At 37.4% G+C, this 16,655-nt stretch overlaps 1 protein-coding gene across 3 annotated transcripts; it reads left to right on the top strand.

Annotated features, from left to right (window-relative positions):
* The first annotated feature begins 960 nt into the window (after positions 1-960).
* Positions 961-11,160, top strand: LOC105038303 (uncharacterized). Of its 3 annotated transcripts, none has more exons than XM_019848115.3 (9): positions 965-1,268; positions 1,826-4,596; positions 5,256-5,382; positions 5,502-5,584; positions 6,419-6,660; positions 7,276-7,362; positions 9,054-9,153; positions 10,272-10,470; positions 10,574-11,160. In XM_019848115.3, the coding sequence occupies exons 2-9, from the start codon at positions 1,861-1,863 to the stop codon at positions 11,053-11,055; spliced, it is 4,056 nt and encodes a 1,351-aa protein (XP_019703674.1). In that variant the 5' UTR covers positions 965-1,268; positions 1,826-1,860; the 3' UTR covers positions 11,056-11,160. The 3 variants fall into 3 exon arrangements, with proteins under 3 accessions (XP_073114620.1, XP_019703674.1, XP_029118380.1); XM_029262547.2 differs by having other exon boundaries at positions 965-1,258; XM_073258519.1 differs by lacking the exon at positions 10,574-11,160 and having other exon boundaries at positions 961-1,268; positions 9,054-9,157; positions 10,272-10,458.
* Positions 11,161-16,655: the final 5,495 nt, after the last annotated feature.

Here is a 16,655-nt window from a genome sequence, read left to right on the forward strand (position 1 = left end):
GAGAAAAATGCAAAGCAAAAGCTAAGCTAGTTCCAGAAAGACAGGAATATATCATTCCGTAAATTTGTGTTTTAGAGAATGTTTTAGACGGCAATCCTAAAATAGCAGGTGAAGTACATGTCCTCATCAAACATGGTCTATGAGTTCTTAAAAAAAATGCTCGCTAATGAAATCATGACATATCAACCGTTCAAACTATTACATTCATTTGAAGATATCAATATATATGGATTTGTGTCTCAGGTAAAATAGAGGCTGCGGTACATCTCTACTTGTCAACAGATAAAATTGTGTTTTATAGAATACTCTAGATGGCCATCCGAAATTAGAATGTGAAAATATATGGCCAGAGCCAGCATGAACGATGGGCTCCACCGTGCTGATAATTTGACATATTAGTTCATAGAGCTGTGAAGCAGCGGGGAAACAGCCGAGCTGCTCTCGGTGTAAACAACCGGCGACGTTAAATCGACTACCATATACAACAAGCCACGCAGACCACCACTTAAACGATCTCCCTCATTCCCACCGCACGTGAGACGAATCCAGCTGGGACCGCTCCGAATGCGGTCACCCAAAATTCCTCTCTTTCCCACGCGATCCGATCCGCTAGTCGCCTTAGCCTACCGAACATCTTACGCCGCATCTTCTAACGTACACGCACCGCCTTCACATGAGCCCTCATCTAATCCAACACGAGTGCCGTCCTCATACGATGTTTCCTGTTTTACACTTGAAATCCTAGTCCGCGTTGGTCACATTAACCCGCGGACTCGTGTTGGATCAGATGGACTCGGTCACATCTGCAGCCCATCTGCTTCAAGATTAGCAAATTACGGGAGAGCAGATATACGCTATGCTTACCCGCGAGGCAGAGGAAAGGAGGAGACGTTAAAGAGATAACATTGGAAGCTCCATAGCTGCATGCAGCGAAGGGTATGGTAGAATCTGATGTAAAATAATAATTTCCGATACCATCTCTTTACTAAAAGAGGCTGTGACGGAAAAAATTTCTATAAAAAAAGATAGCTCTCTCTACCCACCTTTTTAGAGCGAAAAAACCAAATCAAAACGAAGCAGGAAAGCAGGGACGGAGCCCGGAACAATATCGGGCTCTTCCTCTCCTCCTCCTCCAACGCGACCGGAGAGTTCTACCAAAAAAAAAAAAAGGGAAACAGGAGAGAAAACCCTAATGCTTTTTCTCTCTTTCGATTGGAGGATGGTTTAGTTTGGAGGAGCTGAAATCGTCTCGTTTCAAGTCAGTCATTGTAATTCCTTTGGACTATAATCATACTTTTTCCCCCGGTTTTGCTAGTTTTTTATTGTGTTAGGTTGAAGTTTTTTAGAGTTTTGAACTGATTGGAGGATTTTTTTTTTATATATTTTTTTTTTTGAGGAGTAAGTGATTGGACGTTTCTAGACTGAGATTGATCGGCTTTGGTTGTTTCTTTCTTCAGGTGTTGTTTTTTTGATGGTGCATTTCATTAATGGGATTGGTTGATTGCATGTGAAAACTTGGTACAGCTCGTTAGTTTTCTTGGAGAAATCCGGTTCCTTTTTTTGGGTTTTGGTGCTTTTTTTTCGATCAATTTAGAGAAGCGAAATCACTTTTTCATCTATCGAATTCAAGGTTTCAACAGGATTGGAATATATCTTCTTTCTTGATTTGTTTGGAGGTTTACTCGTAGGATTTGTATTGATTTCCAGCAACAAAGCGCTGGCCTTTCTTTATGTGGGTGTATGCATGCGCGTGTTTTTTGAATGATATATTTGGTTTTTGAATCGTGTTGGTGCCATTGAAAGCCGGAAATCGGTGGTTTTGCAGGATTTTAGTTAGTTTTTGCCTAGGGCTTTGCTGTAATGGCTCCCCTACCCATGGAGAATTCGGCTTTGAATGGCTCGTTCCTGGTCCTAAACTTGGGAAACAACACTGTTGGATTGGGCAACTCTTCTGCATTTCCGGTGGCTTCGAATGCTTTCAATCAGAACACAGTAGAGAGGACTCCCAATCTTAATGCTATCTGCAAAATGGACACTTTGTCTAATTCAACAGAGGAAGCATCATCCGCATCAGAAAGTCATAAAGGTAAAAGAGCCTCCAGGGAAATGGAGGATCCGGATTGGGTGCCAGAGAAGAAGGCCAGGAAGAGCAGTGGTTCAGCTAGCAGAATGGCCAGACCAAAACAAGGGACATCAGTCTGTAAGAATACTTCTGAGATACCACCAATAGAAGACAATAGTATGTTTGGTTCCAAATCAGGACCGCCGCCCCCATACCTAGTGAACCTTCTGCAATTCTTTGGGTGGAGGGTGATATTTCGACCTGGCTTTGGTGACTACATTTACATCTCTCCTAATGGTATTGCTTATTATTCCCTTCCCAAAGCATTTGAGACCTTTCTACATGGTACTTCAAAGTACAAGGAGAAGGCATGGAGTGCATCCCAATTCCGGGAAAACAGGGGGCTTGATGGGATTTTTGTTGGAGGGCTCTCTGCAAGCAATGTAGGCCTGCAAAGTGGAGCAGCGGCTGCTGGCAACTTCATTGCAGGGCTCCCTGCTAGCAGTGCACCCCTGCAGAGTGGGGTTGCATATGAGGGCAGCAGTAAGAAGGGGAAAGGCATCAAGACAAAGAATTCTGCAATCAGAGAGAATGTGGAGCGTGGAATGACAAGCCATGCAGGCCTGCAAAGTGGAGCAACAGCTGATGGCAATTCCGTAGCAGGGCTCCCTGCCAGCAACATACCCCTGCAGAGTGGTGTTGCAGCTGAGGGCAGTGGTAAGAAGGGGGCAATCTTTAAGACAAAGAATTCTACAATCAGAGGGAAAGCGGAGCCTGAAATGACAGTTGAAAAGCCTCCTCAGCTAAAACAGAGCTCTGTCTATAAAATCAGCAAGGATTCATCAAACATACCGGGCACAGTGGTATCTGAAGGAGTGAACCAGGTAGTTTCATCAAGCATGGTAGATGAGAAAACAAAGTCACATGTTGAAGATAGATGCTTGGAGAGTGAATCCAAGCAGATGGCCGGTAGGTGCAGTTTGACTACAGAAAATGACAGGCCCTGTACAAATGGCACATGCCAAGATGGAGAATTGCTTGAAGTAAGGAAGTCTATGCAAATTAGTGGGAGACATGTTCCTGTAGGAAGTAAAGTGGATAATGCAGAAACTAATGGCAACTGCTCATATTTGTCTACTTGCAGAGTCAGCGGAAATGCGGTAAAGGGAAAGGGGGAGCAGAAATTCGCAACTTCACAAGCAAAAATTGTGCTTGATAACATGCCTAAAGTACGCATGATAAATCAATCATCGAACAACGAAGTTATAAAGTCAAAATGCAGTAGTATGAGTGTTACAAGAAATACACAAAGCAGCAAAACCAGTGTGGAGAAAGATAACCAAGTGGTTGGAGTTAGGAGGTCCAAGCGTGTGAATAAGAAAAATGTTCCAGTGGATACAGAAGTGCATGCAGAATTGATGGTAGAAAACAGCTTGGCTTCCTCTAAATCTGTTGTTGACACAGCTGCTAGAAGGAACAAGGGGAAGTCATTAGCTTCAGAGAGCGTGCTAGATGACAAGATGTGTTTTAGTATGACAGGCACAAGCTCTGGTTCTGAAGCTCAAAAACTGGACTGCAGCAATGCAATCCTTTCATGTCAAACTGATGTCAGTGATATGCATCAATCTGGTGATGTACTTGGAGTCAGGAGATCTGTGCGTATAAATGGGAAACATGTTCGTGTAGATGATGAATTGGATGTAGAAACGGGGGTTGATGACACCTTTTTAGATTTGTCCACGTTTGCAGCCAACACAGTGCTGAAGGATGAGGAAGAGCTAATAACTAAATTTTCTGAACTAAATGACAAAGAAGGAAGAAGTCCTGAATCAGATAACATGCAATTGAAGCAAACCAATAGTAAGAAATCGGACAGCCAAATATTCAGAACACATGAACAGGTGGAGAGTCATGATTCTAGGAATAGTGACAAGGCAAAGAATCCAGGATCAGAAAAATCCTCTGCTTCTCAAAAGGAGATTGAGGTGGCTAAAAGGAAGCCAGCTGGTGGTGGAAATTTAAATACAAAACAAAAGAAAAAGCAGAATCATGGATGCAGTCTAATTGTTAGGAGGAATGGAAAAGATAATCACCACGGAGAGATCTTGCCACAAAGAAAACTTACTATACTATCTTGGCTAATTGATTTTGGCATTCTAACAGAAAATGAAAAGCTTGTTTACATATCAAAGAACAGCATGGGTAACATTCTTAATGGTTTGGTAACTAGAGGAGGAATTTGGTGCGACGATTGTAAGGAGGTTGAGCCATTGTCAAAATTCAAAGCTCATGCTGGCAGTGATCTTTACCTGCCTTGGGATAACATTTTCCTAATGTCAGGAAAAACATTAACACAATGCCTCCTGGAATCTTGGGAGAAGGAAAAGAAACGTCATAAAGTTGGTTTTCAGACAGTAGGAACTGATGGTCCAGATCCCAGTGATGACACTTGTGGGGTTTGTGCAGATGGGGGACACTTGATATGCTGCGATAATTGCCCTTCGACTTTCCATCAGGACTGTGTGATGCTTAAGGTAGCACTTCTTGAAGCATTTACTCCTATATAGTTCTTCTCTTTTATATTTTAAAAGCAAATAGACTTGTCTGCTTGACAAAAAAAAGAAAAAAAAGAAAAAAAAAAGAAAACAGAAAAAAGAAAAATGGATTAAGGATCAGGTGCATGCACTTTGACTGTCTTCCATGTATATTTGTAACTTAGGTGAGGTGGTATAGATCAAAGACTCCGACATCTTATAGAACTCCTATGGGAAACTCTTGTTAACATTGTTGTCGTGATATTATAAGCGGAATGCAGCTTTTGTTTTGAATTTTCCTTTTCTTTTTTTCAATTATTGTGATTGCTTCCTTGATGTATCATAATGGTGCTTCTGAGAAATAGTTTTGCTAGAAATGATTATTTGCTTATCATGTTTTTTGTGCTTCCAAAAAACTGTTTTACTGAAAAGATCTTTTTTATTTATATCATTTAGTTATTTAATTTTTCTAGTCATTTTTAAGAATAGAATTTTGCTCTTTTCCCTTATTCCAATATTAAATTTGATGAACGTTATTTCTAACATCTGCATTATATGGCATGAGAATGGTCAGTCGATGAACTTCTTCTATTACTCCTTTTGAGTATACTGTGCAAATCCAAGGTAAGTTCGCTAAAGAAATGCTTGTCTTCTTTCAGACTCTTCCAGAGGGCACTTGGTACTGTCCATATTGTCGATGTGCCTTTTGCATGGTCGCTGAGCATGGATCAAAAGGAGTTCCTGACACTTCAGCTTTGCTTGTGTGCAAGCAATGTAGACGCAAATGTAAGTATAAGTCAGTGCTACGTGCTTCCTTTTAGTGTTATTTTTAACTGACCTTTGGTCTATCCTCAGTGTTCTTCTAGTTAAGTGATGACTGAAGTACTTGCAAAACTCTTTTGCAGATCACCAACAATGTGCCTGGGGGAATGACATTAATGAGATGGATTCAGCACCAATTTCTTTTTGTGGGAAAAAATGCAAGAAGGTTTCATTTGGTCTTCGATAACCTTTTAGTTTCCTCTGGCATCATATTGATGCATTTACATTTTAAAATAACCATGGCAGAACCATGTACTTTTGTAGCCTCGTCAAGTGAACCTTGGTCAAAAGTGCCAATATATTTGCTTTTTTTTTTTAATAATATAAAAAATGACAAGAAAGAGTTAAGTGTTTCCTTAACTGATTTGCCACTCTATTTGTATCTTGTTAAATAAGCCAGATGTGGGAGAGAAAATAACCTGAGTGTAAATTTACATATGAACAGAAACACATTTGTTTTCTTTTTGCTACTCATGTGAGACTGTTAGATTGTTTCCTACTTGGACTTCATCTTTTTACAAAAAGCTGCCTGTTGTGTTAAAAACAAATTGCGCATGCTTGTGTAGCTACCTGAAATTCATCTGAAAACATCCAGGATTAGATTGTGAGGGTTGAGTAATTTGATATGCTCTTATTGAGTAGTCAGAGTGGCTAGGTGCAAAAGAGTTCTGTATTGAGTTTATATAGGATGAGAGAAAAAGAAATGTGCACGAAAACCTGCAGCTATAATTTGTATCTTGTGGTATGGACAAGGAAATATAATTCTAGGTTTACATGTTGGTTTGGGAACCATATATTTAGATGGGAATTAAACAAATACAAAGGTGATAGTATCCAGTTTTCCTTTCAAGTTTTTGGCCAATATCTTTTTCTTTCTTCATTATTATATAATTTCAATGACCTGTACAAGTCCATCTGGTAGTATTTCATTCATATGGTTGTTTCTTAGAATCGTGCCTTATAGTCCTTAATCATTATCATGCTTGTTTTATTATTGCAGCTGGCTACTCAATTATCAGATATGCTTGGTGTCTCAAATTCTATGGAAGGGGGGTTTTCATGGACTTTATTGAAATGTCTGGATGAAAATGAGGGAGTCATCACTCATGAGAGGCTACCTTTTATTGTGGAATGCAATGTAAAACTTTCCATGGCTCTCTCTGTACTGAATGAGTGTTTTGTTCCTCTTGTGGATCAAAGGACAGGTGTGAACGTGATTTGTCAAGCACTTTATAACTGTGGGTAAGTTTCATCTTTGTCCTTTCATCTGAATTCTCTGATAAACTATTCAACTCTTGCTATCTTTTACGAGAGCTGCTTTTCATGTCTATTTTGGATCTTGTTGTACTGTACAAATTTTATGATTTTTCTTTGAGTTTGAAATGTTTTAGTGTTTAAATTCCAAAGGAACTTTTCTTTTCTCCATTGCAGCTGGTTCATCACAATCTTCTGAATCTTATCCATCTCCATAAAATTCTCTATTATGATGCCAGCAGGATTTTTATTCCTTGTTCTTCATGAGGTTGTTATGCTTCCTCCTGTTTTAGTTTTAAATATCAGTCAAATCCTATAAATGTAAAATTTTTACTTTTTTCTTATTATGCTCGTATCATTCAAAATCAACAACTGATCTCAAGCTTAAGGTACCTATATTTTTGTTGCCATGGTTGAAGATGTGATTTCAAAATTTCAGTTCAGTTTTGATGATGCAAACTATGATTTAATCATCTAATTTATTGGGGATCATGCATGCACCATTTTCTGTAATCAATTATCTGATTTCAGTCTTGAGGAGCTTAGTACTTTGATATATTAGGTGTGTAGATGATGTTAAGAATTGTTTAATTTGTTTCCCAGATCAAATTTTAATCGTCTGAATTATGAGGGATTTCATACCCTAATTCTGGAGAAGGATGAGGAAATTATCTCAGTAGCTTCACTGAGGTTTGTATTCGTATCAGTCTTCCTCTTTCATCTTCAATATATATATATATATATATATATATATATATATATATATATATATATATATATATTCATTATTGTTCTTTATGTCTCTCTACTTAGCATGTACTCTTTAGCCGAACTCCTTAGTCCACCAAAAAACCAATATTTGTCTTTGTTTCTTTTTAAAATGGCCAAATAAGTGGGTGTTGGGATATTGACAATACAGTATGCTTTGATTAATAGATGCTTCTTCGTTATAACATTGACATTGCAAGGATATTTCTTACCAGTGGTGTTGAATTGGGTTCAAATAAATAAATAAATAAATAAAGCCATGTTATAGTACCTCACTTTGCTTTAGGTGAATTACAAATGGATTACTTTGATTCAGTGTCTTTAGATGTCGGTACTGAATATTAGAATTGTTGGAACCATGTTATCTTGGACGTCACTGCATGTGGCAGACATGACCTCAACTTTTGAAGAAAATGAAAGGAAATGTGACAAGAACATTTAAGGTAGATCACTTTGATGAAAATTGTACAAATTTGCTGAAGTCAAATAGGTTCTTGATCCAAAAATTAAAATCCTATAGAATAAACATGTGCCACATCCATGGCATAAATAAGGTGATAAAGAGAAACTCTAGGAGTCTGCTGGAGGGCTTCTTGTGACTCTGTCATGACAAATTATTTTTCATTCAAAATGCTGACAAAATTATCAAGCAAAATCATGGTATGGCTGACTCTTGGTCTAAATCTGCATGGACACTGCCTTTTTGTCATTTGGTCATGTGTTTAATTGATAACAGATTCCTCAATAACTTGATGCTATACTTGCTGAATGTAGTGTTCTGACTCCTTATCTTAACCTGAACAGGCAAGCCGTGACTCATCTATATGGTGTTTTGGCAATGTGGAATAAAGTATGATCCATAATAGTTCTAGAACTTACGACTGGCTATCAAATGCATGAGTGATGTTTCTATGAAACATGAAAATCAGTCTGATCCAATTAGCCAATATGAAAATAAGATTTATTTGATTTTGTTAAAAGTAAGCTGAATGTTACTGCATTCTGTGTCAATTATGCCATTAACCTATCATTTTTCCCCTTTAGATCAAAACAAAACTGAGAATCTAATAAGAATATTTGCAGAGAACTGAAAAAAAAGAGGCAAAAACAAAATGAAGAATCTGATGGACATGTCTGCCAAGTATAAGAGTTGGTTCTTTGTGATATTCATCTATATGTTTAGCAATAGATTACATTTCAGGAAATAATTTTGTTATTATATTTGCATATCCTTATCCTATGGTAGAATGATCTGTCTATCGTACTTGAAGGCTGCATTTTTAGTAGAACTGGTTAGAATATAGCCAAAGCTAACATGTGTATGTTGATTGAACATGTTCTTTATTTTTTGTTGAGTAAAGCATTTTTTGAAAAGAATCTCACGTTAAGATGCATATATGGAATTTTCTTCCTTTTCCTGCCTAACATTAATATGTATTTGATTTTCTGGATGTTTTTAAAATTTGTTTTGTACAGTAGAATTTCACCAATTTTTAAAAGCTTATTTAGACAATCCACATCATTAATTTGACCTATTGTAATATATCTTTCATACTTTTGTTTCTACTTCATAATGCTGTATAAGTAATGCTTTGTTATGTGGCTCTTCGCAGATTCCATGGGACAAATTTGGCGGAAATGCCTTTTGTTGGTACTCGACCACTGTACCAAAGGCAAGGAATGTGTCATCGCCTTCTCAAGGCAACTGAAGATGTATGTAAGAAAACTGCCAATCTCTTTCCAATTGGCTATTAGACTCAATTTTTATTACTTAACATCATCTCTTATCATGAAAATTCAAGTTCTAAGTATATCGTCCTTGTCATTTTGTAATGCTGTGAATGATCTGTTTCAATTTTTTAATAACAACAACTGTACCTTGTTGGAATTTACATAATAAGCAGCATTATACCTAAAATCTTTCTTTTCATGGAGATTTCTTGTCAAAATAGAAAGTCAAACTATTGTTATTTTTAACTTTATTTATTCATGCATCTCATCATCTGTTTTTTATTACCCTCATGTTAGATGCACATGCTGCCTCTTTTTTCTTTGGGACTTATCGTTACAATGGAACATGTATTATCAACAAAAGTTTCCTTCAGGTTCCTCTTGTTTAGCAATCATGCAACATCATTAGCACTTTCCTACTTCACTTGTTTCTGCTATTATAAACCACAAACATTCTTCTATACATTTTTATTCTTTATCATAATAAAGCCACGTTCTTGAAACCATTGGTTCTACATCTGGCAACCATTGGTTTTTGTTGATTAAATACAGATTTTTCCATGTATGCATGAAAATATGAACAGGGGAGCTTAGATTTGATGATGAGCACTGCAAGGTCTTCTGTTTTCAGTTGTACTAATATTTTGCAGAAAAATTCTTCCGCTGTTTTGTTTCATGGATTTGATATTGTGGAATTCAGTATGCTAAGTTGTTTTGCTGCAAAATGGATTTTGCTTTTATATTTCCTTTGCATTAACTTTGCTGTACACTCATCCCATAAGAACTGACAGAGGCCCCTTCTATATAATATAATAATTGAAACATTTGTTATTGAGTATTGTTAGCAATGATATGTCTAGGGTATCAAGAAATGGTGGATCAGTTTCAGATTCTTCTAACATCTCTTTCTCATCTATTTTTGTTATGACATGATGCATTAGCTCCATATTTGTTCTTACCTCAACCATCCCTCATGGTAGTCTCATTGATATGCTGCCTTTGCGACTTCCCCTTCTATATTATATTGCAAGAAATGATCGGGTTTTATTTATTTTGATCTCGGTTCCTGAAGATTTAATCATTTTGACTTGTTGTCGCAGATGTTATCTTCATTATGCATAAAGAATTTGATCATTCCTGCCATTCCTGATCTCTTGGAGATGTGGATGAAATCCTTCTCCTTCAAACCTCTGGAACCATCCTTCAAAGATGAGATCAGGAATTTGAGCATGGTTGTTTTTGCACGAACAAATTTGCTTCAGAAGTCTATATGCAACATTAGAGCAGTGGATCCAGAAGGTGCTATTCTGCATTTGCATTTTTGTTATTTATGCCTTTTCTTTTCCCTTTTTTTCGATTGAATGGAGTTATAGGTGTTGCTTCTGGTTTTTGCTCTCTGCAGATATGCAGACTGACAATAGCATCAAGCATGGGAAGAACACACAGAAAAATGATGAACCACCAAGCACTTTTGGTGAGCATAGCCAGACTGGAGGTTCTGTTACAAATGACCAAGATTGGTGGAGTTATGAGTATAACACAGAGGGACTGGAGGATGACATTCCAGATCCTTGGAGAATGAATGCTGATTTTTCAGAGATTCAGTATTCCAAAGTTCCCAATGGATCTGCTTTCAACAGTTTGCCTCCCTATGACACATCAATGACAAATCTGGAGACCCTGTCACAAAGTCTTACTGCCGCACCTCTCTCCTTTCCACCTGTTAATATGGTTCTAGACCACAATCCCTTAGCTACAGGAATCATATCTACACCAGATAGTCAGCTAAATAGTTTGCAAAGTGCTACTGAGGCAAGAGATGCCCAATATGATGCCGTAACCTGCACCCTCTCATTTGAGAATCTAATCAGAATGAGAAGCTAAATTCTTCCTGTGGCCATCATTTTGTTTTGTTACACTCCTGTCCTTTTGTATATGCATATTTTGACTATCTAGAATCTGCTAATTGGCAATCTTTGCATTTTTCAATTTTTTAGCCTTGCATCATTGTTGAACATGCAAGTTCAGAAATACATACTGCAGATAAGAAACAGTTTAGAAAGATCCAAAAATAGTTAGCATTGTGGGGTCATTTTGTAATAGGGGCTTACTCCAGTAACAATCAATTATAGCTTTTTATTTTGATCTCATTCAAGTTGCAACTCTCTTTTGTATGATTTGGTGGCATCTAAAAGCATGATCCAGCATTGCCTTCCAAACTAACATTGTAAGATTGTTGCAGGTTTCCTAAGAAATTCATATGTACCAACATCTAACTTCTGCACTTCTCTTGTTGTGTTCATTTGACTCTTGTATTCAAAGCTTTACCAACAAAGCATTCTCTTTGAAAAGAAATTACTTGTTCTAGTCAAAAGAAAGGAGGATCAACAGAGTAATCTTATATTATCTGAATCAAACTAGTTCCTATGAGCAACCTTGCAGAAATTGTGTTTGGTGACATGGAATTTCTTGGGTACCTATAAAAATAGGAACTGTGATATTAATTTTGGGCATTAAAAAAAGTGATTTTCATCTGCAAATTCAGACTTATCAGATGTTTTCCTGGATATTGCATTTATCATCCATTCATCTCAAAATTGATGTTTTGATGATTTACTTGCCATCGTCTGTCTTCTCTTGCAGTCATTTGACCTTAATCTTCTACAATTAGCTAGTGCTTTAAGCATGATTCACGACCCGGTATTATGTATGATAACCCATGAGATAGCGTACTAATATGGTACCAGTTTTTTTTTTAAAATATACTAGTTATTCTATTTTAATTTTTAATATTATTTTTTATTTTTTAAATTAAAAATATATTTTTAATCTAAAAAGATATGCAATCAATGAAAAATCATGATTTTTTCTTCAATGCATAGATTATCGTTAGATTTATTATATATCATGAAATCATGTCATAATTTTATTCATTTATTATTTTTAGCTTATGTTACATAAAAAAGAAAAAATAAGGGAAAAATGAAGAAGAGGGAAGGAATTATGCCTAATCTTTTCTTGGATTTGGGTCCAAATCATAGGGGAAAAATAAAAATCTTATTTTCCTTGATTCCTCACCTTCCCACCTTTCCCTTCACATTCTTAGTAGAAAAGAGAGGAGAAAGAGATATTTTTCTTCCCGTTTTTACTCACGAAAGGCATAGAACCAACTTAAATCGAGTCGTATTGAGTAGAATTGGGTGGTTCTACTCAGTTTGGACTAGTTTGGATCAATCTCGAACCAAACTAGCAAATGATAACAAGCTTTGACAGCCCACAATGATAAAATCTTCTTGAATCTCTCTCTCTCTCTCTCTCTCTCTGGTTAAAGACAAAAGGGCGATCTCTTTATTACTTTTCGTAGTTTACTTGTGAGCTATTACATATATATCCAGGTTTTTTGTCAAATCTAAATCAATCCCTCGTATTTGCTTATGGGCCTGTAATAAAATTAGGTCATTAATGGGCCGAAATATAGGGCTGCTATGATCCAGGAGCCACTTTCGAAATTGTTGGGACGGAACAGTGGTTTGCACCCATGAGAAATTTTTTGTGCACTGCGGGTGATGTAGAATATGCTCATTGCCCGTGGTGATTGACTCATAGAGCCAGAGCACGGTATGCAAAAAAATTTTTTTCTTTCGACTCTGTGTGTGAGCCAATCACCACAGGCGGTGCGTGCGGTTCTACACCGCTTGCAGTATACAAAGAATTTCACTTGCGGCTATTGGAAGTGAGATGACAATAGAACCCCAACCCAAGAAGATGAGAGAAAGTCTAATATCATCCTCTTAGTTCTTCTCTCGATTCCTTTCTGGGTTCTTGGCAAGCCCATTTCTAAATCCCTCATGTTGCAGATTGCTTCTGGTGGCAACATCTTATATAAGTCATCTAATGATCTCAATTTCGGGCCCTGCAACCCTAATTCTAATAACAATGTTTAAATTCGGGCCTTGGTGGTGGACTGCAACACACTCAATTTCGAAAATTCGTTATTTGTTCTCTTTTTTCCCCCAAAATGAAATGAGTCCTGCATTTGATCAAGAAATTTATTTATTTATATCATGCACAAGAAAATTAGTAGTGTAAACTAGGGTTTTACTGGATATACCAGAGTGTGGTGGATGAATTGGAGATGCTCTAGGTTTAGTTTTGTTAGGGTTGGGCATCACCTAGGTTTAACCCAATTCGGTATCAAGTACAGCATATGGACTTGAATTTGACCTGTACTTCTTGGAAAGAAATCAAGATTAAATTTTGTATGAACATACGGCTATCAAATTATCTAGATTAAGCACTGTTGCTTTTATACACATGTTTGCCAAGGAATTTCTGAAAGATTTTGACATGCAAGGGAGAACGTATGGATGTTTACATTATACGTACCCATGGTACTTGTAGAACTGCATGGGAAAAGGCTAACATGCATGCCCGATAAGATCAGCCAAAGGCTTGAGAATTGAAGATATGAAGGATGCGAGCATGTTATGCTAGTGACAAGATTTGTCTGTTGATGAGCTGTGGTAGGGCTAAGAGAAGCTAAACAAAATAAATTTGGCAACTATAGAAACAGGATGTGGTGATGAAGGCATAAATAGATGAGAGATGTAGCAGCTAGCACAGACCAACTCCAACAAGAAGCCTCAACCTGCAATGTAAATGATTGAAGGATCATCTGAAATGGTGACATCGGCAATGCAGAACTACAAAGCAATGAATTTATGAGTCTAGGGTACAAGATTTCATGAAGGTGAACTTACTAAAATGGTTGGCTGACAAGGAAGCTTAGTTGGCAAAGTCAACTAGCACTTATAAAGAGTGCCAAGGACTAAGGACCAACAATGCAAGAAGATGAGGCCAGTAAGTTAAGAGGGTCCAAAGTAGCAAAATTCTGCTCCACCTACTGAAGTTCATACACTGGAAAGCTAGGAAGTCTTTATGTAACTTTTTGTGATGGTTCTTGGTGTTACGATTTCGCTTGCTCCTCACTCCCTTTTTTGTGGTTGTGCATTATGATGCACCTGTGTTGCTGTGATCAGGATGCCATGCATCATCATCCTATTCACTTTGCTGAGCATCTGTGTTTTGTTGTCCCTCCATGCTACTTTTGTGCTGGCGACCAGTGGTCTTCATTTGAACCAGGACAAATGGTTCCAAAATTCAGTTCCTCAAACATAGTTAGGTATATGCCATTATATTTTTTGTGGAAAATAGATGTGTTTCATCCATAATTATATCAGCTAACAGAAGTCAAAATTTTCCATTGACTGACCTGAAAGAAATAGCAACATTTACTATTCTTCTGAATTAGTTCAGCATGTACATTTAAATTCCACAAGCAAACTTTACCTTCCCTTCCAAGGACGGGTCCAATTAAACTCATGACCTTAGATTGCACAGTCCCCTGCTCCGTGATCAAGAAATCAGAGGTCCTTAATTGCTTTATTGGCAGTCTCAACCTTGTTCAGACAGTCATGCAATATTGCCTTCTATTAGGAAACATGCTGACACAAGCTCCTGTAGATGTCATGATAAGGATAGATTTTGCCTATATGTAATGAAGGCGGACGGTCGAGAGTGATGTGTAAAAGGAAAGGTCTAACATTCTTGCTGCAAGTTGCTTCAAGCTTTTGCAGAAAGGCCTATGTTGTAACTTCATCAACTAACACTGTCAAGGTATTTGTTTTGGCAAATAATTTATATATGTCTTAGCCTATACACACATGTATAGCCGTATTTTATGTAAATAATTCTCATGTGTTTTGTGCTTGTTGTGCGCTTGAAGATGATGCTTCTAGTCACATGGCTGCATATGATCAGACTCTTCAAAGTTGCTTATGCAAGGTGGCATCAAAATGAGGGAAACTTTTGGGAAGATAATGCCACATAATGCTTTTAATGCTGCTTTGCAAGGGGGTGCTTTGCTTTAAAGACTTGCCCTGGAATGAAAGGGTTTGATTGGGGACATAAAGAGAAGATATGAAGGTAAAAAAAATTCCCCTGGTTTCTCTCTTTTTTCTGTTTTTTAAACCTTTAACATGCACTGCATGGTGTGCACAAACTTTTAAATAGTCGGCAACCGTTAGGAATGGAGAAAGGAGTCAGTGGTGAGGATTTTGTTGCATTCCTTTGAACTGTATTTTCTCCCTTCAATCACTCCTTTTGTAGCATGGCAGGGTACTTTTGCCTTGCTAATTATTTGATCCGTCCTTTGGGTGTCTTTTGGACCATATTAGACCAAAACTTTTGACTGTGACTAAGACTAGTTTGAAAAGAGAAGCACATTGTAGTTCGGAAGCCTCCTCTTTGAGCGTTTAGAAGCCTCCTCTTTGAGCATCTCATAGAGAAAGCAGCACTTGAAAGTGCTGAATCATCTCTCTTACCAGCTGCACAAAGCCACCTCTTTTAATGCTGTTAAGAGAATTATTATGCGATGGTACGTGATATTACAAAAAAGCTACACACCTTATGCACTTGTATCAATATTTTTCTGCTCATCACAAGCATTCTGCTAAACAAATACGAATGTAGATGCATCATATAGGAAGTTAAATGACACTCTGAGTTCCTATAGATTTAATGTTGTATAATGACATTTTTGCTACACAATTAAATGTGTTAACGTTCAATGATCGGGAGTGGATTCTTTTCTCTCATCCTTTCTTTTTCTTTTTCCTTTTCCTTTCGGTACGTAAAAGAAGGCACGGTAAGAACACATGTATGAGCTCTCTCACTGTTCACCGGTCAAATTTTTTTTTCTCCTCTTTCTTCTTTTTTTTTATTTTTCTTCCTTTACTCCTTTTCTTCATGAGTGCAGGCTGATTGGTGGTAGCTGCTGATGCTATGATCTATGATAAATTACGAGGTGACGGGAGATCTCTTGGAAAGTGTGAGGTATTTTGTGGTTTTATTTTTTCCATCCACCAAGGAGTAAGTGGAGCTCTGCTTTCCATGCAAAATGCACCATATGAAACGGACCATTACAAGCAAAGGCAACATGGTCCTAACCAGTATATGTCTTTTAAAATATGTTTGAGTAAGCTGTGGAACAGGAAACGGACCATTACGAGCAAAGCAAAAACCTTAGAAAAACCATCTCAAAAGAAACATTACAGCCAGAATGATGTACGATAATGACTTTGTCATTAGTAGCAATATCATTGTTCCTACAAAGAGCATTTTAGCTTTCCCTGTTAAAATGGTGCAGTTGGAGTCAATTTTGTCATGATTTCAGTGAGCAGTGAAAGCTTTCAGAAGCAACATTCATACAGAATGATGTATGCTTCTGTTAGTGTCTGTCACTGTGTTGTGTTTTGTTTTTCCAGCCACCTTGGAAGTTAACACAGTTATTCTATTCACTTGGCTTTTGTGGAAAGAGGGGATGTTCAAAAAGCCTTCACTTTTTATATGGAATTAATGTGGCGTTTGCGGGTGAATAGACTAGAGGGGGAGAGAGGGGGGAGGGGTGGGGTGTCCTAGCCATA

Source organism: Elaeis guineensis, chromosome 1, assembly GCF_000442705.2.
Source record: "Elaeis guineensis isolate ETL-2024a chromosome 1, EG11, whole genome shotgun sequence".
NCBI classification, from domain to species: domain Eukaryota; kingdom Viridiplantae; phylum Streptophyta; class Magnoliopsida; order Arecales; family Arecaceae; genus Elaeis; species Elaeis guineensis.